At 35.8% G+C, this 25889-nt stretch overlaps 1 protein-coding gene across 4 annotated transcripts in view; it reads right to left on the bottom strand.

Annotated features, from left to right (window-relative positions):
* Nucleotides 1–25889, bottom strand: part of LOC134528155 (zinc transporter foi) — a 50745-nt gene that overhangs the window by 21109 nt on the left and 3747 nt on the right. For all 4 annotated transcript variants that reach the window (XM_063361501.1, XM_063361499.1, XM_063361498.1 and 1 more), the window contains exons 2-7: nt 18422–18499; nt 12836–13256; nt 11806–11882; nt 11001–11229; nt 6979–7148; nt 4504–4677 (exon numbers count right to left, since the gene is read on the bottom strand). In XM_063361501.1, coding sequence (XP_063217571.1) covers nt 4504–4677; nt 6979–7148; nt 11001–11229; nt 11806–11882; nt 12836–13256; nt 18422–18424 — 1074 coding nt within the window. In that variant the 5' untranslated portion in view covers nt 18425–18499. The remainder of the gene's footprint in view (nt 1–4503; nt 4678–6978; nt 7149–11000; nt 11230–11805; nt 11883–12835; nt 13257–18421; nt 18500–25889) is intronic.

Raw genomic sequence — 25889 nt, forward strand, 5'->3', positions numbered from 1 at the left:
TTCTAACCATGTAATAATTTAAGCCTAGGCGTATAAAAGTACGAGTAATTATAGAAGACAATCTAAAATGCACGAGGAAAAAACGTAAACTCACGAATGTACAAACATGGCTGCGTCCTGATACTGTATTTATGTCACAACTTAGCCGAAATACTGGTACGAGACATAAACTTCACAAGATAAAATGAGCGAAGTCTTGGTAACTGCTTTATACATCTTTTATAATTTCGGAAGTATTGTACATTTGACGAATATTTTTTAAACTAACCATTTATTTCTGGGGATCGTAAATAATTAATTATTGGTATCAAGACATCACGATAAACGTAAACTTGAACATGTCACGGCAGCGAGAAAACTGGTGCGTATACCAATCAACTGGTATTAGAACTCGATAAAATTGGTACACGGGAGGTGGAGCTTATATTTTTTTCCGCTAAGCTCGCATCTATTGGCTGGCTGCTGATGGCAGGTCATGAGTCTGGGCGGAGCATAGAGTGCGCATGCGCCGCCGCGTCGTTACAGCAGCTGACCGAGTACAATGACCTTTCTCCGCGTACGGCGCGCTATTGACGGTAAATTTTAATCAATTTGCGGCCTTTTTTTTTTTTAATATTTTTTTTTACTGTGAGCAATGTGTATGTAGCCCGTATTTGTTATAAACCCTGCCGGTTGCAACTGTATTTATAATTTGGAGAGGCAAATAATCTCCTTAAACAGCCAAAAAAGCAAGCAGAAGAAAATTTCAGATTTTTTTGTTAGGAAGTAATCAGAAAAACATATTGGCTTTCATTCTTTTTTTATTTTTGTCAAATGTGGTAAATTAATAATTGATTAAATACTAAAGTAAAATTTGTTGTTAGTGTGTTTGTACCTGCATTATAGTATGTGCTATTAAACAAAAAGAAAAAAATTCTAAATAAGGTAAACTGTACTCCTTTTTATACTTTTCCCTTTATTTACACTTTCCCGCTTTTTACACTTTTTTACTTTGTCCCCATGAAAAGTGCAAATAAGGGGTTTTGCTGTATAGCTTTCGGATTCAGTGCTTTAATCCGGGCTTGAACTCCATTGTGGATCCCTGACATTTTGGCAGCATTGTCATAAGCCTGTCCTCTCAGATTCTGTATGTCCAGTCCGTCTGATGTTATCTTCGCGATTATATCGTTGCTGAGATCTTCTGCATTTTTTCCTTTTGGTTCGAAGAAGTCAATGAAAGATTCTACCACGGCGACTTTTTCTCCTTCGATATGTACGTATCGCAGAACTTGGCTCATTTGGTCATTGTGGGAGATGTCTGGTGTACTGTCGAAGATTACGCAATAATATTTAGCTTCTTGAATACGACGGATGATGGTGGATCGAACTTGCTGTCCCAGTAAGTTTATAAATTCATTCTGGGTTTCTGGAGGTAGATACGAAACTGAGACTCTTGCTCCCAGCTATATCTTTGTCAGGTGTTCTATTAGAAGAGGGTCGTATTTAGCTAGGAGGTACACTAACTCCAGAAAGTTCCCGCGATTGCCACTATCATCTCCTCGAATGTCTTCTCGATGTCCTCTGAAGGCCAGATTCTGTTTGGCTAAGAACTGGATAATATTCAGCAACCTGTACAGTACATCCCTCCACTTCTTTTCCTCACTTTCGAAAACTTCTTGTTGTTTCTGATCGATGGTTGCTTTACAGTTCAGGCGCTTCCAACTCCTTCCATTTCAAGAAGCTCTGTTCATGGCCCAGGCTATTTTCATGGTCTCCTATTCTTGGATTTAGCTTCCACCATTTGTTGAATTCTTCTTCAGATGCGAAGTTAGAGCCGGAATTGCCAAACAGCTTGCAAGAAAAACAATACAAGGATTGCTTCAAAGGCAAGTACGCCATCCATGTTCGGAGAACCTTTTCGCCGTTAGATAATGGTTTGTAGAACCACTCTTTGGTTAGTTTTCGGGTACCGCCTTTCGTTGAAGTCCCTGAGCGAACAACATCGGCAAATTTGGAATCGATGTGCTGTACTGAGTCAGATCCGCGACATACTAGAAGCGTTCTTACTTCGTCGGTCATAGGAGAAGGCCAGCAACCTACATCGTCGAGATTCACATCTTTGATTTCGGCAGGAGCAGAAGGCACGATTTCAATTACAGTCAAACCTCTATCTTAGTTTTTTTTTTTTGCGGAATTCCGCACCGCTTTCTTTGACTCTTTTCATTTTAAAAAACTAGTTCAAAGATTGGGTAAAGTTCTAAATGTTTAGTTTTAGAAGATTCAACAGTATTTAAAAGATCGAAAGACAATCAAAACGACTTTCGTTCCGTATCCGAAACACTCGCGAAACAAACATACGAGTAAAGCGTGATTGCGTAACGGTACTTCACGATGCACTAAAACAAACAAAGATCAGTACTGTAGCATGTGTGCTACAGCTGCTACCTTTGATAATGTTTATGTTGGCAGAAATGGTTAACGTATTTTATTAATCTTTCGGATGCCCTGGTAATACGAGTTATTTTGGATTTAAGTTTGTTATATGTTGTTTTAAAAAAGAAATTTGTAATTCTTGTTTAGTCTTATTATTTTTAAGTTTAAGATTTTAAGTTATTAAATTGGTCTGGAAAGTTCGAGGACACTACCGAATATGTTGGTAATCGCTGCGCTAGACGGCGCGCGAGCAGAACAGCTGATTGTGTGACGTCAGGTGAGACGGGCGAGCGGAGTCGCCTGGTAGGCCCAGGCGGGCGCGCACGTGAAGTAAAACGCGGGTTGGCCATGGTGATGGTTCCACATCGAAGTAACTGTATACGAGTGTTCCTTTTTGAATATGAACGGGGTTCATTATATAATTTAGAACGCTTTGGTACGATGAACGCAAGTGGTTGGTGAGCGTGTGTGAATATCGCGAGGATTTTCCAAGGATGAATTATGTGCGCCGAAATAAACTCCAAGACGGTATGGCGAAGGATTCGTCATATCCGTACAATTACCTGCAGCTACGGTAACGTATAATGGCAAGGGTTTGCCATTAAAAACACTCGTGAGCAAACGAGTGTATTTGGTGATCGGACATCAAGATGTCAAAAAGCAAGTAAGTGCCAGCCGTGCCACTGCCCCGTTGACCCCTTTGACCCCTGGTGCGAAACTATAATTTGTGGATTTTTGGGATTTAAATTAACGGATTAATAAAACTGAAACTGGGATTTTACGTTCAGCGTGTTTCACCCAATCCCTGCCAGACCTAGAAGAAAAAAGGCGTCGACCGTTAGAAAATGACTTAACTGAGAAGGGCTTGTAAACCCATAATTTGTAATTTGCTAAATGTTTGGTATATTTATTTGTATGTTAACGTGTGTCAATTTTTTGCTAGAATTCGCCTATGTTAATTGGTATTTACAGCGGTGATACGCCCGGTGCGTATCTATATTTGTATTTGTATTAATATGTTCTTATATATTTTTAATGCCTTTTTGGTAATTATATTTAATTTTCGGAGCTCCGAAGTATATGATCAAATTATAATTTTTGGGGGAATTGGTAAAGTATTTTTTTAGTATTATTATACAGCTATTTTTTTATAAGTAGTAATAGGGTATTTATTTTATGATGGATGCGCCGATTTGTGATGAAACGATTTTATGATATATATATTTATTAAATGTTGTCATATGAATTTTGAGTATTTTTAACTTGCTGCCTCCTCTCACTGTTCGCAACCTTAGTAGTATTTTTTAAGACTGCTATTAGTTTGGGTTTTAATATTTTTTTGGGTTTACCTGCGCTCACGGTACGGGGCAATATAGGAGTTTTACTGTGTCCCGGTTTGCGGAAGTTGTTTGGTTTGCCCTGGGTTAAGGTCAAACTTTACAGTACAATGCGTAGTACTAAATTCAATGAGTGGGAAAGAGAGGCTTCGACACGGGCCGACGCGTGAAACAAAAGATTTTGTATGAGTAATTAACATAATAAGGAGTGCCGCTCAACTCGGCTCGCGCGCGCCGGGCGGCGCGGCGTGATGCGATGTTGCTGTTCGTATGTAAACAAACAAACGTTATAAAGAGCTCTGTCAGTGATTTCGCAGTTTTTCTTTTAAATAAATATTAAAAAGTAGTTGGTGCCCAAAATTTTAGATAAAAATGGAACATTATTGAGTGTCTGACACATGTAATGAATGAATCATAGATCATATCTCAACCCGCTTCACCGGCGACCCGCCCCCCCGGGCTGCCGCCCGGGGCGGGCCGCCCCCTCCGCCCCACCCACGCTACGCCACTGCGTGCTGTTACAGATTGTCATGAACATACATACTAATCAAATGTTTCTCTTAAAATGTAAGTGTAATTCATCATTTTCAGCAATTCCATTCCAACCTTAATATATCTGGGAGAGAAATAAAATGTGCTGAAATAGCTGTAATGTCAAATGTAAGACTGTGTACGATCAAGATGGGTAAACAGAGGTTTCTTTGTAATAAGTTTGTAGAATGCACATTTTGACAAGACTAGTTGGGTTTCTCACCTTCCTCTTCTTCTGGACGCCCTTCCTCCATTCGGCCAGCAGCGTGAGGCACTTTTCCGTGACGAAGAAGAACACCACACCCAGGGCTGCTGCCAGGCCCTTCCACATGTTGAGGTCGTGGCTGCTCGAGTGCTCGTGGGCGTCGGAGTGGCCGTGAGATTCACCTCCCATGGCCTACGGGAAGAGGGATAACATTGCAAGCTGATCACTATCTGCACCAGAGACTATCGAAATACACAGATGGAGCACTAGCAGACTGAAATGAAGCTACATTTTTCCTCCCTCTTACCGTATTTACTCGCATAATCGTCGCAGCAATTTTACCAAATTTTATGAAGAAAAAAAAGTGAGGTGCGACCATTATGTGAGGAAAAATTGAAAAAAAAAAAAAAAAAAAAAAAAAAAAAAATTTTTTTTTAGTAAAATATTTTTTGTAAATCACTTGAAAATGCTAAATTAAAGAAGTTAATATCTAGGTACATGGTACCTATACATAATATTTATTTACAATACGCGCAAAATAAACAAAACAACTTTTGGTTACAAGAAGTTTGGCAAAATAAAAATATAGTATAAACACATTCAGTCTCAACACTCACCAAGTTTATCTATTCATTGTCTGAACTAGATTCTGATGCACCAGATTCATTTGCCGGGACGTCAATTTCATCTTAGTCGCCGCTATCATCACGTGTTATTCAAATTGTCTTTTTGTTTTCGCCAGTCACGAACAAGTTTTTCACTTACTGAAAATTCTCTTTCCGCGGCCCAATTTCCGTGCTCTTCTGCAAATGTGATTACGCACAACTTTAAAGCAGCAGTATACGAATTGTATTTACCCATATTTTCACAAAATGAACTTTCTCAAACTCTGCAATTACCGGTACTTTCCACTCCAACGTAAAAGAGATAAAACAATGCCATCACAGCATCTTATCTTCCACACACATTCCTTCCTCCCACATGGCCAATTAGGACATGCTGCTCAAGGTTGGACCAATGATAAGCGCCACACGCCACGTGAAAGCAGGCTGTTCCATTGTGTTTACGGCTGCTCCATTCGTGCCTCAGTCGCCGTCAATAAATTTGGGTGCGACGATTATGAGGAGAATCTTAACTACCAAATTCATTGTCTTAAACAATAGGTGCGACGATTAAGCGATGGCAACGATTATTCGAGTAAATACGGTATTTTATCTGTTATTTTATACACCAAAAAAGCAATTACTCATTTACAACATCAACAATCATGAATAATGCACGTAAAATTTGAACGTACCACAACTGCCTACAGACGTGGAGATCCCCCTACTCCCCTCTTCATCACTCTCTCATCCAGACCATTGCATCAGCCATTCACAGAGTAAATCTGTCCCAGTGCATCATGTAGCAAACAAAATGAGACTGTTTGTAAAATAAGCACTAAGAAATATTTTAGTTTCATATTTGTTGAGTAGTAAATCTTTATAACTAAATAAAAATAGTAACCACCAAAATATTCTGTTTTATAAACTAAATTAGCCTAAAAATAAAACCATTAAATATTTGTCTCTAGCGATAAAAAAAATGTGTGGCAGCCATGCCAAAGATTAGACAGGAGAAATTTTCGTTCTCATTGCTTCCAACCTGTTTATAATATCACTACGTATCTTGAAAAGCTAACACGACTATCTGTTTCCAGACATGTAGTAGCGCATAATCTTGACAGGTAAACTACTCTTAACCATCAGTTTAAAGACATGTTCCCTTCGTCTTTTTTTACTGACGCCTTTCTGCAGCATAGTGCGGGTAGCACAACTGAAGACTGCAGGATCAACGCAGACAGTTCCGCTTTCCATCCTGTCTCCTTTTCTCAGAGTTGTGACTATAGGGGGCAACTTTCAGTGTGCCAAGGTGGTAAGATTTGGTTGAGTAAAATAAATGGCCTTATACTGGAATGTGTCTCGGCTTGTCTTTTACGGATGGTATATCTTGCACATGCTCTGGATGGAAATCCCTGCCTCATTAAGACTGAACAAGCTTTGGCTGTACCTACCGTGACTCCACTACCTAGTGGTGAGGTAGCCATCAAGATCCTAAAAGCATCTGAAAAATTTGCTGCCCGCTTCCTTTCTGAGGAGGGGAGCCCCCGAATAGAAGAACAAGTGTCGGAGAAGGAATCTCTCATTTATCAAAATATTGCTTTACATTACTTCGCACCTAAATGCCTGAAACGAATGAGTTACGGCTTAGCATCTCATTAACATCACGGTCATTGTATACAAGGATGATGCGATGAGAATGGAACATTGAAAAAGTGCAAAGAGTACCCCACGAAAAATCACCAGCTCACTGCAAACGCCTGTTTTCACACTTTCGAAAAATCTGGATTAAACCCTGTGGGGAACGGAACACAGATCTACTTGGCGGCAGGCGAGTAATGGATGATCACTGCAGGCATGTGCACTGCCCAGGAGCAGGACTCGTCGAGCGTACGTGGGGCAGAAGGTGCAGCAGGGCGTCGCCGCACAGCGTGCCGATGGCCAGGGCCACCAGGAACTGCAGCATCTTCTGGTAGAATGCCTTCTGCATGAACGGTATCACCACCACCCCCAGCAGGCCGCACAGGCTGATGCCCAGGATGCTCAGCGAAGAGTACAGCCACACTGCAAATGGGGGGATCACCAAAATGCTTCAATTTTACATTGCTAGAAGCCCCAAAAAAATTTAGGTTAACTTAACTTACAAAGAGTTAAAAATTTCCATTAACTTTTTTCACTCAGAGGCTTGGTTGTGTAGCGTACAAATTAATATAATTCCATAAATTAAATTTTAAGGCTTAGAGAATAATAAATGTGATTTTGAATGCATGGATGTACATTTGCTTGGACATTCATGTGTTTAAAAATGGACTTTTTCCATTGTACACATAAATTTAGATAATGCCGCAAAAAGGACGGAATTGTTTAGGTCAGGAGCATTCAACGTCTTATTTAGAACTACAACAAAAACTAAACCAAAGATTTTATGTCCACTGTTGCGAAAAGCTCTGAATGTAGATGTAAATCAGCAAAAATTTTTGGACAGTGAAAATGAATTCAATTCAAACTTCTAAAAACACACATACTCAAATGTGCTGTTAAATGATATTTTTCGAAAGCCAAAATGCTTCTAATAATCAGGAGTGGCACACTTTTCTGGTAAATGAAACTAGCTGATTTAGTCATAAAAATTTATTGATTTAAAAATAAAAAAATGTCTAATTTTGATACAAAAACATTTATAACTTGTTTCTAAAAAGGTAATACATACTTAAAAATTTGGACGAAGTATCACAATAATATAATTACTTGCAAAATTAGTAATTTATCATTTGATAATATAAATAAAACAAATTTTAATAGTCAGTTTTGAATTAAATTTTTTAGACTTACGCATGAATCTAAATTTATTGCTGGACACTAATTTCAATACTGTCCTGCTAAACGGTAGGGGAAAATCGCAATGGCAATTGAAAACACAAACAATTTTTGATGTTTGAAATTTAAAATAAACAATTACCAAACTATGAGTATTTGTTACGTCATGTGTAGAATTTAGAATGGAGAAATAAGCAAAAATCTATGACCATGGACTACAACAGACAAAACTGCAATTTAATTAACATGGACATCAATTAAAAAAAACTACGCTGTAAAAATCAAAAGACGCAATAATCTACCACCATGTGAGACAGTAGCAGCCCTCTCACTGCATTTATCTATGAAGAGACTTTACGTATAAAAAATTTATTTTTATACACGTCAGTGCTCGATAATGCTTGTACTCTATATATCGAAGGTTCGTAATGTTCACAAGCTGTGTGTGTGTTAGCACCCTTGTCTTAAGAAAAATAACAAATCCTTAGTTTCCTTTCCGGTGTTTTTTTTCAGTTTGCCAACTAATTCCGTAATGAAAAAAAAAAAAAAAAAGAAGCTAAAATTAATGTAGATGCAAAACTCGGAATTGCAAAGAGTAATTTAGAATAAGACATTAAAATATAAAGTTAACAATTTTGATAGTTTATATAATTTAAAGAAGAATATTCTTTATACTGCATAATTTAAAACAAAACATTTCATAATTTAAATATTTTAACAAACATTTTCCATATAATTATTTTAGCTGACTTAACCAACTTTCACTTTATTATCTAATTTTTTTTTTAGAAATATTTACAAAACATGTAAATATTTTTTAGTGAGATTTTAACTTTCATTTCTAATATTTTAATTCAATATTAGTATTTGATTCAAACTAACAAACTAATATTTGCACAGGACTAATAATAATAGATACAGTGAAACCCCTTATTTACACTTTTCAGGGGAACAGAGTCAAAAAGTGTAAATACCAGGAAAGTGTAAATTGAGGGAAACATATTTTTAAAATGTAACATACCTGGTTTAATGCACTCCTTTTACTTCAGTAGTCAGAGACATCAAAAAAAGACACAGTGAACGAAATATCTTAAAAAAATCCTTCATTAGGCCTATGTAAACCAAAATAAATTTACAACATATAACTTATAAAATTGTGTAAATACAACACTGAAGCAATGTGTGCCATGATAAAATGTTACCATAAAAAAGTTTTGTAGGCTTATGTGCAAAAACTTTCATGCCTAACTTAGGTCTATTTCTTTGTAAAATAATCAGAAATCTTGGTTTGCTTGCATCTTTGAGTGTTCATGCACATGATCTGCTTCTCTAAAGTATAAAAGTTATCAAAAACACCATCACAGTTTTCACCAGCAGATACTCCAATGTAGTCTCGCAGAGTTTGAAGAGCAGCAAGAGCATCTTTACTCGTGGGTGTTGTCACTTCTTCATCATCATCATCATCTTCGTCAGTATCCTGTTGAGAAGTACTGACATGGCTTTCTACAATATCTTCTATACATTGCACTTCCGAAGTGATCACCTGACTGTCCACATCCACGTAATCTTGAAATATTTTCTCCTGCAACACCCTCTCATGTAATGCAATGCAGTCAGCAGATTTATCTTCCATCAAAGAAGGGTCTTTTCCAACATCAAGCATTGTTACTGCCCTTGAAACTAGGTATCTGCGGTACAAAAACTTGAATGCCTGAATGATACCCAAGTCAAGGGGCTGTAGCTCACTCGTGCAGTTTGCTGGGAAGAAGACAATATCAGTGTTGCGAAGCTGGATGGTTGCTTTGTGAGCAGAGCACTGATCTATGAAAAGAAGAACTTTCCTATTTTGCAAAGCCATTTTTGAATCAAATGCATGCAACTGGCTCTGAAACAAAGCATTGGTCATCCAGGCTTTGGTGTTTGCTTCGTACTTTGTTGGGAGTGACTTGATGTTTTTAAAACATCGAGGTTTCCTCACTTTGCCAATGACATAAAGGGGGAATTTTTCACTTCCATCTGCATTGGTAAGCAATAACACAGTAATCCGTTGCTTGCTGAGCTTACCTCCGTGACACGTTTCCCCTTTAAAACTAAAGGTTTTGTCTGGTAGAACATTGAAAAACAACCCTGTTTCGTCGGCATTGAAAACATTTTTTGGGTCGAACCCAGCAATTTTTTCCTGTAGCATTTCCTTCCAATGTTCCACAGTCTCCACATCCACACTTTTGCTTTCGCCACAAACCACCTTGTAAACAATATTGTGACGCTGCTTAAACCGATCAATCCATCCATTGGAAGCTGAGAAATCTTGAATTCCCAGCCTAGAGGCAATAACACGTGCTTTTTATCTCAGTATTATACCATTTATTGGTAAATTTGCGGCACGTGCACCAGAAAACCACTCAAGAAGAATATCTTCCAGCTGTTTGAATTTCGAGTCCTTCACATATTTACGTTTTTTAGCACTTGGCCCACATTGCGCGGCATTTGCAGTGATGGTTTCTCGGCTTTTGATGATGGTATTAAGAGTACTCACAGGGATTGAAAGTTCTTTCGCAAGGTCCACACGTGATCCAACATATTCGTCGAATTTGCCAATTATTTTGATTTTATCGGCAACTGTAATAGTTTTTCGTTGTTTCACTTTCTCCATTTTCTCACAGATATTAATAACGACAAAGAGTTAAAGATGTGTCAAATACATTTACCGCTAAAGCCAATGATACTACCAGCGCTCGTAGCGGAAAGCTGTGGAAATAGAAGTACTGTGAATAGTGCAAGGTTACTTGCACTGTTCACGACGCGAACGCATTCACATACGCAGCTTTTGATGTATCTTTCTTCTATGGCGGCCATGTTTCGGTGTTTGTAAACACTGAACGAGACGTTAATAACGGGAATGAAGCAATTTTTCCGACGTAATAAGCGTGAAAACGACATATACCGCCTTATGGAAAATAAATTGGGCCAAAAACAAAGGAGGTAAATAACGGGAAAACGTAAATACCGTTAACGTAAATACGGGGTTTCACTGTATTAAAATTCACAGTTTCATTATATATTTAATAAATATTATAAAAACAAAAACTAAATAAGTACCTGATTTCAAATCAGTATCTATTGCCATTTTCACAACTTCTACTTGAGCATGGTAGAAAGGCCCGTCTATGCAGCCTGCTAGCCTCTCCATCTTACTGGCCGCCACAAGCTGATACAGCAGACTGGGGCAGAGCAGCGAGAAACTAGACGGAGAGAGTACATCCATGGAGGTTTCCCCCTTCTGCAGCGAGCCGGAGAAGGATGAAAACAGGTCATGACTGTTCAGACACTGCAACAACACATCAAGAAATGTTTACGAACAAGTTTCAAACAAACACTGCAATGGGTTTCATTGAAAGCTTTTCCATAACGCTACACTAGCAGTTGTAACCAAATATTTTTTAAAAAGGAAACTAAATGGAGGACAAGTAGATAATTTATGACAAGTAAGTTGAAAAAGCTTTTCAAAATTGCTGTTACTAGTCAGCTATAACTCTTAACAGAATTTATTCTCAAACCACTGAAATCACAAAACTCTGGCTTTCAATAGTAAAGCAATAACATTCTTAAGCACTCAAGTACAGGATAAGCTTATTATATTAAAAGTTAACAATAAATAAATATCAATACATTGACTCAGTTTAGTAAATAATAAAATTTTCACACAAATACAATACAGGTACAATGTTTCAAATCAAAACTGCCACAGGCATTGTTTCTGTATAAAGTGACTACGAGATTACTTAACGGTGGCCTCATAAAATAATTTATACTGCTTTCATGCAAATATACATTATTTTATTGAAAATGGTAAAAACACCTTAATTATACATAGTATTTAAAAATGGCAAAATGAAGTAAATACCTTTGATTTTGAGGAACCATTGGAAGACTCTGTAGCTGGCACAGTAACTATACCCACTCTTGCTTTTGGCACAGTCGCTGAAAGTATGTAATGAAGATACATGACAGAACTTGAGGTAAAATAACTGAGTAACATGCCATATGGTTACATGATACTTCAAGAGCATCAATGTATTGTTTATCATCAGAATTGTCTCCAGATTTATTTTATATACTAAATGATAAGGTGAAACACAAAACTGAAAACACAAGCACAAATTTTGTACCGAGAATAAATACACTAACCTATATAACTAAAAAGAAGGCACTACATTACATAACACAAGTGACTGTCTTTAACCCTGTTATTAACTGAGGCAATAGCATAGGAAAAGTGATAAGTCTTGTTCACGTATCAGCTCCTGCCACAATTAGCTCTGATCCCAACTTACATTTCTGCATCATGGAGAAACCTATCAGATGTTGCTGATAGTGCTACCATATTTGAAATATTCTGAAAATTAACACTTAAGTATGCTTAGTAACCAGAAAAATTTATTTAAAAAAAGGTAATCTTCTAAATTATAAATGATTGTTAACCAGGAACATTAATTTCTTAACACAAATCTTCTTAAGGTGTCATGCTAATCAAAGATACAACAACAGTGACATGATAGGACTGCAGCCTGCTAACTTCAAAACACTAATAACATTCTTTACTTAATAATTGATATAAGTGTTATAGTTTTATTTTTATAAGTAAACGAGGAAGAAAACATTTGATGAACTAATATTGTTGAAACTGAACCCGCAATTTTACAACAGAACTAAGAAGACCGGTCTTGCAACTGGAATCGCACACGAAAACTGCGTGTGGCTCAATAATGATGCATTGAACACACCAGTAGCTCGCAATGGCTAGTTACATCTTATAAAACGCTCCTTTAACAGAGGAGACGGTAAAGTTTCCTCTACATAGATAATGAGCTTACTAAGCAGTGCTATTAGTAAATGGAGTACTTGACCCAAGACATCCGGCATTCTATACATACCATTGCTCTTGTCACTAGCAGAGTTCACGAGCAACACCCCCTCCACACTATCAGTCCGGCCCACCGCACCCTTCGCGGCGAGCTGCTCCAGTCCCATGCTCCTCAACAGCTGCTCGAAGCCTCTCAGAGTCATCGTCTCACCGTCGCCAAACTTCTCAAACACTTTCCTGATGAAGTAGGACTCCCCGGGGCCTGCCAGATCCGTGGGGAGGTGCGCCTCGCGGCGACCCCTGCTGGCGACCACCGGCGGCAGGCCGGCGGCCGGGGGCTTCAGAGGGTTTAGGTCTTTCGAGCCGGCGACAAGTTTGTTCTGTCTGTGAGACCAACTGGAACTGTGTAACGAGCACTGTGAACGGCTGGTGCACAGGACACAAAACACGCACACCGTCATCAGCTGATGTCCCATCATGGTGCAACGAGTCTAGAACAAACACCAGGTCGCCTTCAGGGAGTGTGGAACAACATCTACGCAACACCATTTGTACAAGCATTAACCCTTCTAGGCCAGAATCTTAAGCCACTAGTTAAAATTCACTTTCAAAAGTTTTGCCTACATGCAAAAGGCTACCTTCAAGTACTACTAACACATTTGTGTTCCTGGACTACCAAAAAGCATTACCATTCTTTGAAAAGTTTAATAATTGTTTGCAAAAATTCCAACTCAGAATTTGGGTTCTGATATAAAGGTAAAGCTGGTATGAGATATTTAAAATAAATACTAAATAAAGTATGAAAAAGGAGCATAAAAAACACATAGGAATTTTTTTCACTGCAATGACACATTTTAAAGGTCTAATAAAAGAGCTGATTACAACTTTCAAGTTCCTTTTGCTAGAAAGATACCTTGGTCTACTTATTAATTGATTATTTTTTTTGTTAGAAAGATAAAAAATTATACATTCTAAATAAAACATTTTTTTTTGCTACTGTTATGTGATAGTTGTAAAATAACTGATTATTTTGTTGTAATTTAAGGTGTTGAGAATATCAAAAGTTTTCTAACATTTTTCTGCTAGTCCAATTGTTTTATGTTTAAAATTCCAATAGTAGCAAATTTGTTTTTGTGTACAGTAACAAACGACTTAAAACCTGTTCCTTTATAAATGTTTGTCGAGAACAATCTGTCCTAGCAAGCAGACTGGCAATTAAGGGAATACATATGTGTGGCTTGCTTATTCCTGCACCAATCTATGTGAAAGTATAAAGTATTAAGGTCATTTCACACCTCTATCTTATTTGGCAGTACCAATTTGGAAAAACTAGTTGCTCAGGTACTATATTTTAAACATTTACATCATTTAAATTAGATTTTGCTTAAGCATTGTATTGCTCTAATTCTTGCTTTGCATCTTTCTACTAGCCCTTAAATTTGTTTTTAGCTACAACTTATTAATTTTTTTTTAATAAAAATAATCTTGCATAGTTATTTAACTGCTGTGATTTTAAAAATAGAGCTGAGTGTAGGACTTGGTTTTTCAATTTTGCCACCAATAAGGTTAAAAATAAAAATATTACACTATTAAGCAAACTGAAGTTTCTTATCTGCAACTGGGCTGCATGATTTGAAGAAAAAGTCAAACAACTTGTTTAAGCTGCTCGACGAATGTGGCAGCTTGATGATGCAGCAATGTCTTCACCTCGCCTTGCGAGGCCTGTGGCCCAAACACATATTGCAAATAAGGTTCTACGCCAGACCAGCGAATTTATGCACTAATCTTAAGGCTACGTCCACAGACACCATTATAGTTATCTTATTTTATCTTTGCTATTTTCTATTATTATGACTCTTCCCGTGAATTTATTGTGATAGCTCTTTTGAGAATTTGTATTTTGTCACAAGGTACTGTAACGTTGCAAGAAACCTGCCCTCCTAGCTAAATATTTTTCTTTTAAACTATTTTTATGCATGTAAATATTTCTTAAAAAGTCTTTCTAATGATATTTTACTGTTTTTATGTATTTAAGAGTTGATATTTCACTTGCTATGTGTTTTAAGAATTTACCTTGTATTCTAACAGACATTTTCAATCATTACTATTTTTTATGTAATTATTCACAAATAAATCGCTGTACTGGATTTTTGCCTGTTTGGGCCTACTTTTTCAGGTTTTTTCTAAATAAGTTTAATTTTTTAAAGTAATTTGTATTATCATTGCTGTTCTTAATTTTCATTAACGGGTTGCATAATAGTTATAGAACAAGGGACTGTGTCTGGGATAATGTGTAGAAAGAGAGAGGCATAAGAGGCCTCTAAGTGCAAGTGAGAACGAAACAGTAATTCCCCTCAGAGAGAGATAAAAGCTGGGATTCCTCCACTGCGTGGGAACTGAGTGATAACTGCTGTCTCACGGTGTGGGAGAGAGAACGAGAATGGGAAGTCCCTGTTTCTATGTACAAAAATCGTTTTCATTGTATCTTTGCTGTGTTCTTATTGGCTTGTATCTGTAAGTGTGAATGAAGCGTGCGTGTGATTGGTCGGTGAGGTCATGTGACTTCTCCTCCCTGCGTGGAGGAAACGGTGGCATGACTTCGTCAGTCGCTGGTCGATCGCTGCTAGACAAGGGCGCTTTCGGCGGCTCACGGGTTTTCGCCAGGTGCGGCCGTGTATGAGGCCGCACAGATTTAGGATATTTCCAGTAAAAGGTTACTGAAGAACTTGATCTACGTGTGTTTTCCTTAATTTTCATTGCCCGAGCCGCAAGCATTTTTCGACAGGCGAATATGTGTTGAATGAGTGAGCAACCTATTTTGGAAGTGTTTGGATTCGTCTGTGCATTCTATTTGAAAATAAAACAAAACAAAACTAAAATTGACGCAACATATTTTAATTTTTGTATATAACGAAACATGATAGTACCTATTCATTAAAAAAATATTAAAGCCCACGCAAGTGTTCACAACAATCACTTGTATGAAATTTTACAGCTCACAAATAATGTTCAGTAAACATCTAGAGACAAAATTTGTTAGACCAAACAACAAATGCAAAACAGACGACATAAAATTGAAATAACCAAAATGGAGTGTTAAAAGCCAGCCGTAAGAGAAAAAATATGGTTTTTACAAAAGATGTTTTACTATATAAGAACCAAAACTAAGAAGCTATACAATCTGTACACTGATTCTATCAATCACTGTACTTAAGTTCAATATGTATTTCATTATGTATTCACCTATTATATTTTAAAGGGAGTTTATTTAAAAAAAAAATACAACTTTTTACACTTGAAGCTGCACTAACAGACATGTAGTGTGGTATCTTGTATGTATGGGGTGTAAATTGTAACAAAACTATTCTATGAAAGGGTGTGTGTATATACACACACACATATTATATATATATATATATATATATATATATATATATATATAAAAAATTGCTCTTCAGCGCTGTAATGGTATAATTCTGTTGCAACAGTATGTGGGTCATGAGAAATGCTTGTGAGTGAAGAGAAATAGTTAAAGACCACCACATGATTTACAGTAGTTTTTGTTATATCACGAACAGATTAATTTGGTACAAAAATCTCATGTTAATGCGTACATGTATTGAGTATCATTCTATTGTGTCATGGTGATTACAAAAAATAGTTAGATAAATTACAAATTATCACATTGCCATCCCAAATCAGCTAAGCAGTAGTTAGGATACAGGCAAAGGATACCAAACAAAATATAGTATACAAAAACTAAGGGTGCTGTTACATTCAGAAACACAGATAGGTCTGCACAAGTGTTGTGTAATGTTGTCGAGGGCCAGATATTATTTTTTTTTTTTTGGAATAAATTGAGGGCCCGACAGATAGAATTAATGTAATATTTAATTTATTACAAAATTTTGTAATGCATTATTTTGTAGAATAAACAATAAATTCAATATGTGATATATGGTGGAGGAATAAAAAATAACTCTTTTAAAGAGGGTGTATAGTAGTTACAAATAAAGGTTTGATTAGAGTTATTCCATGAAACAACCTATTTTAATATATATATATATATATATATATATATATATATATATATATATATATATATATATATATATATATATATATATATATATATATAATATTTTCAATATTTCTGTGAGACACTGTATGCAGGCAACTTATAATACATGCATGCAAACAAAGATGCTAATACATGACAGTAAAACTGATAATATTTATTAGTTGGAGGAAGATAAAATGGGCCGCAGTGGAAGATGCAGCGGGCCGGATGTATATAAGCTGTCTCTAAAGTGGAAAGAGCAGATGGTTATCACCCCTTCACCTTTAAATATGACCTGACCTAGACCACAGTAGCCTGGTCAGAGCTTACGACAAGCTCATGGAGGGAGTGCATGGTCCTTTCAGGGCTTAAGCCACGTGCTTCAGCAAAGAACTTTTTACAATTTTGCTCAGTGTAGTCTACCTACTAAGGTTGATGTCAAGTTTGCGTTTGCCCTAAAACTGCTGTACTACAATGACAATGTTGGCCAGCATGAAGCCTCCCCAGCTTTGAGAAGGAGTGTGCACTTGCAGTGATAATAATAATGGAGTACATAAACTACTTCCTCATTTAAATGGCTATAACCAATACCACAAAACTCATGTAGACCAATGATGACCAACCGGCGGCTTGTGGGCCACATCCGGCCCGCTGCATCTTCCACTGCGGCCCATTTTATCTTCCTCCAACTAATAAATATTATCAGTTATACTGTCATGTATTAGCATCTTTGTTTGCATGCATGTATTATAAGTTGCCTGCATACAGTGTCTCACATAAATATTGAAAATATTATATATATATATATTAAAATAGGTTGTTTCATGGAATAACTCTAATCAAACCTTTATTTGTAACTACTATACACCCTCTTTAAAATAGTTATTTTTTGTTCCTCCACCATATATCACATATTGAATTTATTGGTTATTCTACAAAATAATGCATTACAAAATTTTGTAATAAATTAAATATTACATTAATTTTATCTGTCGGGCCCTCAATTTATTCCAAAAAAAAATAATATCTGGCCCTCGACAACATCACACAACACTTGTGCAGACCTATCTGTGATTCTGAATGTAACAGCACCCTTAGTTTTTGTATACTATATTTTGTTTGGTATCCTTTGCCTGAAATTTAACTACTGCTTAGCTGATTTGGGATGGCAATGTGATAATTTGTAATTTATCTAACTATTTTTTGTAATCACCATGACGCAATAGAATGATACTCAATACATGTACGCATTAACATGAGATTTTTGTACCAAATTAATCTGTTCGTGATATAACAAAAACTACTGTAAATCATGTGGTGGTCTTTAACTATTTCTCTTCACTCACAAGCATTTCTCATGACCCACATACTGTTGCAACAGAATTATACCATTACAGCGCTGAAGAGCAATGAGAAAAATTTCAAGACAACAGACAGAAGATAGTATACCATGATAGGCACTGTAAAGGTGTGCTATGGGTTTCATTTACCCCCGTGAAACCATACACTGAAACAACTTATCCGAGATCTGGCAGATAAGTATATCAGGTCAGCCAAGGTCGTCACGTACTCTGATAGTACTGTAGGCACACTCACCATGATTGCACATATGTTGGCACCACTAATACTGCTCTAACAAACACACTGTCCATTTACAACTACCATGACACCAACCTGAAACATAAAAAAGAAAAGAAAATGGACTTAACATACATACTATTCATTTGCAACACAAACAAAAATTAAATAATTTATTCACTATAAATAAAGATGAAATTACATGGTATATGTGTATGCAAAACTGAATGCATAAAAAATATTTTTATCAATATTTTTTTTCACTGCACTAAAACTAATTAAGAAAAAAAAACTTTTTAAACTACAGCACTATCATTAATTTTAAACAACAAGTATAGCAACTTCAATTCTACAATCAATAAAATAGTGTATCCAATTGCAAGCAGTGATCTGTTATAGTGATATGTAACCTTACAACAGTAGCATTTAACACACATACATAAAGTTGTATATTCATTCCGCCATTGCATAATATTTCTACTAATTGTTATAGTGCCCCTTTTACAGGACCAGTGCTACCAACTTCCAGGCACATTTCAGTAATCACATTTATGCATTTAAAAAACACACGTAAAGCAAACATGTTAAAGTTCAGGCAAACAATAGACTCCAAAAATAATAAACACAATTATAAATTAGCTAATCCATCAATTAAATAGTTAAAAATTTCACAAGTCATAAACCAACTTCATATTAAAAAAACTAAAATAAGTACAAAAATTTGTATTTAAGTTAGGTAGGAATTTACAAAATTCTACCTTCTAATAAATTAGCATTCGAAAATGCAAACATTGCATGCTTGGAAATTAAAAAAACAAAAAAGCTTTGTTTTTATAGCACACCTGCAAGATAAATGAAATTTAATCAAAATGTTTTGACGTGACGTCTAATAAATCGATGAACGCCGGCTGCACGCACATAAAAGTGTCCCGTAACACACATTGTCCCACTACGGATGTCCCACTACGGATGTGTCCTGTTTGCTCATTATACACTTGTGTGGCATCTCTCTTCCACTCGATTGGAACAACAACCGATTTGACTTTTCAATCATATTTTCGTCGTTTGAATTATTAATATTATGTAATTTAACGATCGTCCACCGATTTGCAACCGACAATATATTTTTAATTTCCCGCCTACCACTATAAGACATAACCATGGCAAACTACATACATTTTTAAAACTCCCACAACACAAAACAAAATATATAATCTGAAACAATCATTTTCAATATGGCCTCGTAGCCGTGCAGTTAGCATCGCAGACTACCAATCTAAAGGTAGACGGATTGAACCCCGGCCACTGCAATTTTTTTTGTACTTGTAAAAATAAATATGGCACGCCCTACACTTCAAAAGTAATAAATATATTTGAATTAATGAATGCAATAAAAGTAAATTTACTAATTAAATTTTAGACATTTCACTCCTTCTTTGTATCCATAAAAAATAGTGATAATTCAATAAAAATGATTCAATTTTATTCATAAAAGTATGCAGAGGTAAATTTTATCACACAAAAGATAGAAAAATTAAAAAAAAAAAAAATTGTTTCTCAAAGAATATAATATGTATTTAATGCCTAAATGGTTTGGTTGCAAAAACATATTACGGCTCAGTCTCAGGCCGAATATATTTCATTTTCTTCTGGATCAATCATTTCATCAATGTTTTGTTATGACGTCACGTTAAACTATCGTCCGTAAACCGACTTTACAGACAACCAATTTTTTTCCCCCAAAATTACTGTGCCATGTATGTGCAGAATTTATCATACAAAAGCCTAATAGACACACAATAATTCTGTCAAGTTATTAAGTTTCTCTGTTTCCGTAAAACTAAATAACACTCCATAGTTCTAAAACTGGACGTCTAAATCAGTAACCATTTCGAAAAATCTTCAATACTTTACAGCACTGAAAGACAAAACGATCACCCTAGCATATTGCGAGTTGCCTACTCATCAGGAAGTTAATATTTTGTATTTGGCACTATCTTTGAATATATATACTGTATAGAAGTCGCGAGTGGATAGGATTTACTCTACGTTTTTCAGAAGCGTATGATGAGCAGCTTGGGAACTTCACCGCTGCAGTGTGCTGCCGTAATGCCCTGTATCGTCTTAGTTGTTATTTATACGTTAGAGCGCAGCACTGTCGCCCGCTGTCATTCCCCGCACCCCCCACCTATCATTCACTGCAGCCAAGTTCGTTCCATGGGAGGGGGAAGGGGTGTTTGAAGAGTTCGACACTTGTCCGCTAGGGACCACCACAAGTCGATGCCCTAGAGATGGTGGCGATTGCGTCGGTGATTTAACCAACTACCTCAAAACCGTATAAGAAATTTTAACCTGGGCTGGCGACTTCTATACAGTATATATATATATATTCAAAGGCACTATTGAAAGCAATGTCCTAGACCGTGTTCAAACCAAGATGATTTCTTACGCTTACATTGCAATACAGAATAAATGGAGACCACTGTTGCCAGATTGTAACTACCTAGCTTGTTAACCCTAACAATCTTATTTATACTATCTTTAAACATAATAAGTTTTATAATTTTTTTAAATTTTACTATTTGATTTTCATTAAGCATTCTCTCACAGTTGTAGTAATTCTGACAATAAAAAACCAATGCCACACACCAATTATTATTTCACAGGAGAAACTATTTTTAACATTAATTTACATTCTGTTGATCCCACATGAGCATAGGCTCTGGGATGTAGAACAAGTCAGTTACATAATATATAATACATGTAAGATTTGTAGTCAGTCACTATAAATTACAAGGCATTCAATTAAATTATGTGCTATGCTCAAAAGGGCAAAAATTTAAACATTAAATGTTATAAAAAATTGCTGACAAAAACAATTGAAGATGGCATCTTTCAATAACATCTCCTAAGAAACTAAACATTAATATCAGATGACACTCTTGATTTGAGAATATAACAGGAAAATGTATTTCTAAAATTCTTATTCATATTTTACTTTACAAAATAGGCTACAATATTTTAGATAGGTATATTTTAATACAGTTTTTTTAATTTAATATTGTGTATAAAAAATTTTTGGTGAATGTGGGGAAACAGAGAACACTGAAACAAGGACAGTTCTAATCGCAGAAATTGTATATTGGAAAGAGTAAGTAAATATCAAATTAAATGCACACTGCAATCTAAGGATGAGTAGTGCTATAGGTTGTTACAATGTACCAATTTATACCATTATACGAAAAACTGATTAGGCCTACAGTTTAGTTTTATAACTACAGTACACTCCCGATTATCCGCGAAATTAAGTGGCAGGGCTACCGCGGATAGTGAAAATCGCGGATAATCCGCAAAAGAGCCGAAAATGGGAAACAAAAAAGGAAACATTAATTTCTACTTAAAAATCTAAAAATTTGTGTTCAGTAAAAGTTACAATTAATAAGTAGTAAAAATATTTATAATGATGCTAAAATGTTAGTATTTTACTGAATACACTGGCCAACAAAAAATATTTTTGTTATGTTTCCTTCACTTCACGAGTCAAATCTTACTAATTTTGGGTTGAAAAAATGAAAATGACAATGAAACAATTTTATTAGCTCTAGTTTCTGTGATACACCATGGGTCAAAATATATAACGTTAACAAATTGTGGCAAATCTGTAAATTTTAAACCATAAGTTTATCAACATTATAAATTAATTTGGATTTATTAAATAGTAGTTAAATTTTTTTAAAAGTTGAAAATTAATGGCAGAATACTTGGCAGGTTAGATATTATTCCCATCACGTGGATTTCATTTTTCTTTCGGCCTGTCTCTTGTAGGTGAGTTCTGGAGCATCCCTACACACGCACCAACAGTAATCTGCAAGCATTGATTCATTCCAACGGCCCCGATATCTTTGTTCCATTACAGAAATAGCCTGATGGATTCTCTCACCGTGTTCATCACTGACCTCACCACAACTAGGAGGGAAAAAGTCTAGATGAGAGTGGAGAAAATGATTTTTCAGAGACATGTTGCATCCAAGTTCATGATATTTTTGTAGAAGTATCCTCACCAACTGAACATAGTTTTCTCTTTTGTTCCCCAAAAAAACCTTTAATAACTCCCTTGAACGCATTCCAAGCTTCCTTTTCTTTCCCCTCCAAAACTCTGTCAAACGCAGGATCCTTCACAAGCTCCCGAATTTGTGGCCCAACAAAAACACCTTCCTTAACTTTTGCATCACTTAAGAAAGCAAATTTTTCCCTCAAATATCTAAAGGCCTCTCCTTCTTTGTTCATGCATTTGACAAAGTTTTTCATCAAACCGAGTTTTATATGTAGTGGTGGAAGAAATATATCTTTCGGGTCGACGAGAGGCAGGAAAACAACATTTTTTCCCACTAGGGCCAAGATTTCTTGCAGGCCAGTCTGTTTGAATGTAATGTGATTTCCTATCCCTACTGTCCCACATACATAAAAAGCAGTAGTATTTAGTATACCCCAGTTGCATTCCTAAAATTATAGCGATGACCTTTAATCATCACAGATTTTCCACTTGTGTTCAGCATATTTAATTGAGTGGAGGAGGGTTTTCATGTTTTCATAAGTCTCTTTCATGTGAACTGCATGTCCAACAGAAATAGAAGGAAGACGGTTACCGTTGTGAAGTAATACCGCTTTCAAACTAAGCTTCGACGAATCTATGAATAGCCTCCATTCAGTAGGATCATGGTTCAAATTCAAACATTTCATCAAGCCATTATCGTTGCAGCATACTACAAGGTTGTTTTTCTTTTTTAAAAAAAAGGAGAGAGATCCTTCGAACGCTGTCTATACTGTGATACCCTGGATCTGGAGAAGATCCCACTGCTGTAGTTTTGAGCCTAGAAGTTCTGCCTTATCCTTTGACAAATCAAGGTCTCGAATGAGATCACTTAATTCCGCTAGACTCAGTCTGTGCGGTTTATCATCTGTTTCCTTAAAATCAGGGTCGTGAGATGTGCTAGGCTGGCTGAGTTCTTCTGCACTATCTTGATTTTCCACTTCAAGTTCATAACTGTGGGGGTGGGGTAGGTATTGGTAAACCATCTGAATGTGGAATTGGTCAAATATCCGAAGGAATATTTGGGTATTGAACTGTTCTTTTTTTCTTTGTTGACATTCCATATTGGTGGAGTCAAGCAGAAATAGCAGTCATTTATATGGTTTTTAGGCTCCCGCCAAACCATGGAAACAGCAAAAGGCATAGATCGTTTTTTATTTTTCAGCCATTCTCTTAAAGTAACTGAACAAGAGTTACAACATATATGTGGAGCCCACGACTTATCTTGGTCACCTATCACAACTCCAAAATAATGCTGATAAGCAGTCTTAACAGCAAGAGTAAGATTGCGTTTCTGTGATGAAAATGTTACTTCACCACAAATGTAACAAAAGTTATTCACTGAATTCACACAACTTCATGGCATTTTGGTTTAGTACACTTAAATATCACTCCAAAACATTAAATTAAAATAAGAAAACAACAGAAACCACATCGAGCACTATCTGAAGAACAGAAATCACATATAACCTCAAAATAGCTGTACAACGTTTGGTTTTGTCAGTTAACAGGTGTACCAACATCCAAAAACTAAATTTCTCAACAAAGTGAAAGTTGAGCATGTAAAAAGTGACATGTTACTGTATCTTGAAAACAAGAGCTAGTTGGTTATTTTCGAGGTGATTTTTGAACTCAGGGGGTGAAAATACATAATAATTGGGTATTTTTAAGCCCGAAACATATTTATTGTTGGCCAGTGTAATTAACACAATACATTTCAGTAATGTAAACATAAAAGTGCTCGGTATCCTACTTGCTTCGTAACAAGGATACAGTACTGTACGTACTCAGAGACTTCATTAGACACTAAAAAAGCAACCATACGACTATAAACAAAGTGCGACAGAGACAAAAATAGCAACGCATGCCAGCCTACTGAGTGAGTTCCAAGACGGCCTGTGGCGTTTTACTGTATACTGCACACAAAACACTAGTCAGGAGAGTTCAAATTTGCTCACTTGTAATAAAATACAGATTTACATATGTGCTGTATTTTTTCGTAGCAGGCGCGGATCATCTGCCCGCGGATAATAGGGAGTTTACTGTACATGCAATAACGTGCAAACCCCACTGTTTATTAATGAATGTAAATTTATTGCCAACATTGTTTTTAAAAGAAAAACATCTACACTATTAGAAATAATTTTTGCTGTTTCCTTGGTTGCAAATAGTTTCTGAAATTTATTTCATATGTCAATTAATATGCTCAAAATTAAACAGTAAATGTAATGTGCAATTTGTAGAGTATTGAAATTCGAGTTCTAATTTTTAGTCTAAGTAACAGCACTCCAACAATGAGACTTATTTCAAACAATCAACAAATACATTTTTTAAATTGTTTTTTGTAAAATATATTTACAAGCAAGGAGCTATTATGAAAAATTAATTCCTAAATTATTGCAAGCCTACATTTATAAAATCTTATTGCATTATATATTATGACATAGGTATTGTACTGTAATAACTTAATACTTTTTTATTTTTTACTTAGATAAGATAATGCACCATTTTACTCAAATCTAAGCCCAGTAACTGAGCCTATGTTCTCATATTATATCTCATGCAAATTTAATGAATAAATGAGATCATAAAGTGAAGTTAGCTGCATCATAATAAATACTATCTACCAAAGAAATGTAAAAAAAAGTGAGAATGTCTTTCAGTACTTCCCAGTGATGTGTCAACATCTAACCTCGGTAACGAGCAAATTCATGTGTTCTAATGTTGCAAATAAACTTAAAATGTGCGTTACTTGTGTTGTGTTTCTTGGGTAGTTTATAAACCCGGCCTTAGAAAACCCACATGGAAATGTGTCCTGCTGATAGAATTTGCTGCCCAAATCGTAAACAGTAATTGCCACTATAACATGCAGATTGCAACACGAACAGTGCAAAAACAGAATTGGAAAAATACAAAACCCCGGCTTTGGACTTGCTTGACAATAAAGTTTATTAAAATAATGCCCATCTTGTTAAAATTAATTAAACACTTAATACTAAAACATTTCTGCACAAATACGATAACTATAAATTATAACTAAGATTTAAAGGATAGTTATATTATTATAAAATTTCAACTTTTTAATACCTATGCAAATTCATGGGCATTAATTTATTAGTAAATTTAATTTATTTTATTTTAGGTAAAAATAAAGGTTATAGGCTTACCTAGTATGAAATAATACAATGGACTGAGCTATGTATTTAATAATATTATAACAATAAGATAAACCAATAAAATGTAATTATATACACGAAATTTCCAGGGGGGCCCCACGCAGCCCGTGTCCCAGGGATCTACGCCCATGTTCATATATATATTTGCTTAAAGCCCAATTTGTATAAGTCAGTAGTAATCTGTTATTAGAATTTTTTTCAGTGACGAGGTTTGAACCAT

This window comes from Bacillus rossius, chromosome 1 (assembly GCF_032445375.1).
Source record: "Bacillus rossius redtenbacheri isolate Brsri chromosome 1, Brsri_v3, whole genome shotgun sequence".
In the NCBI taxonomy this organism is placed as follows: Eukaryota; Metazoa; Arthropoda; class Insecta; order Phasmatodea; family Bacillidae; genus Bacillus; species Bacillus rossius.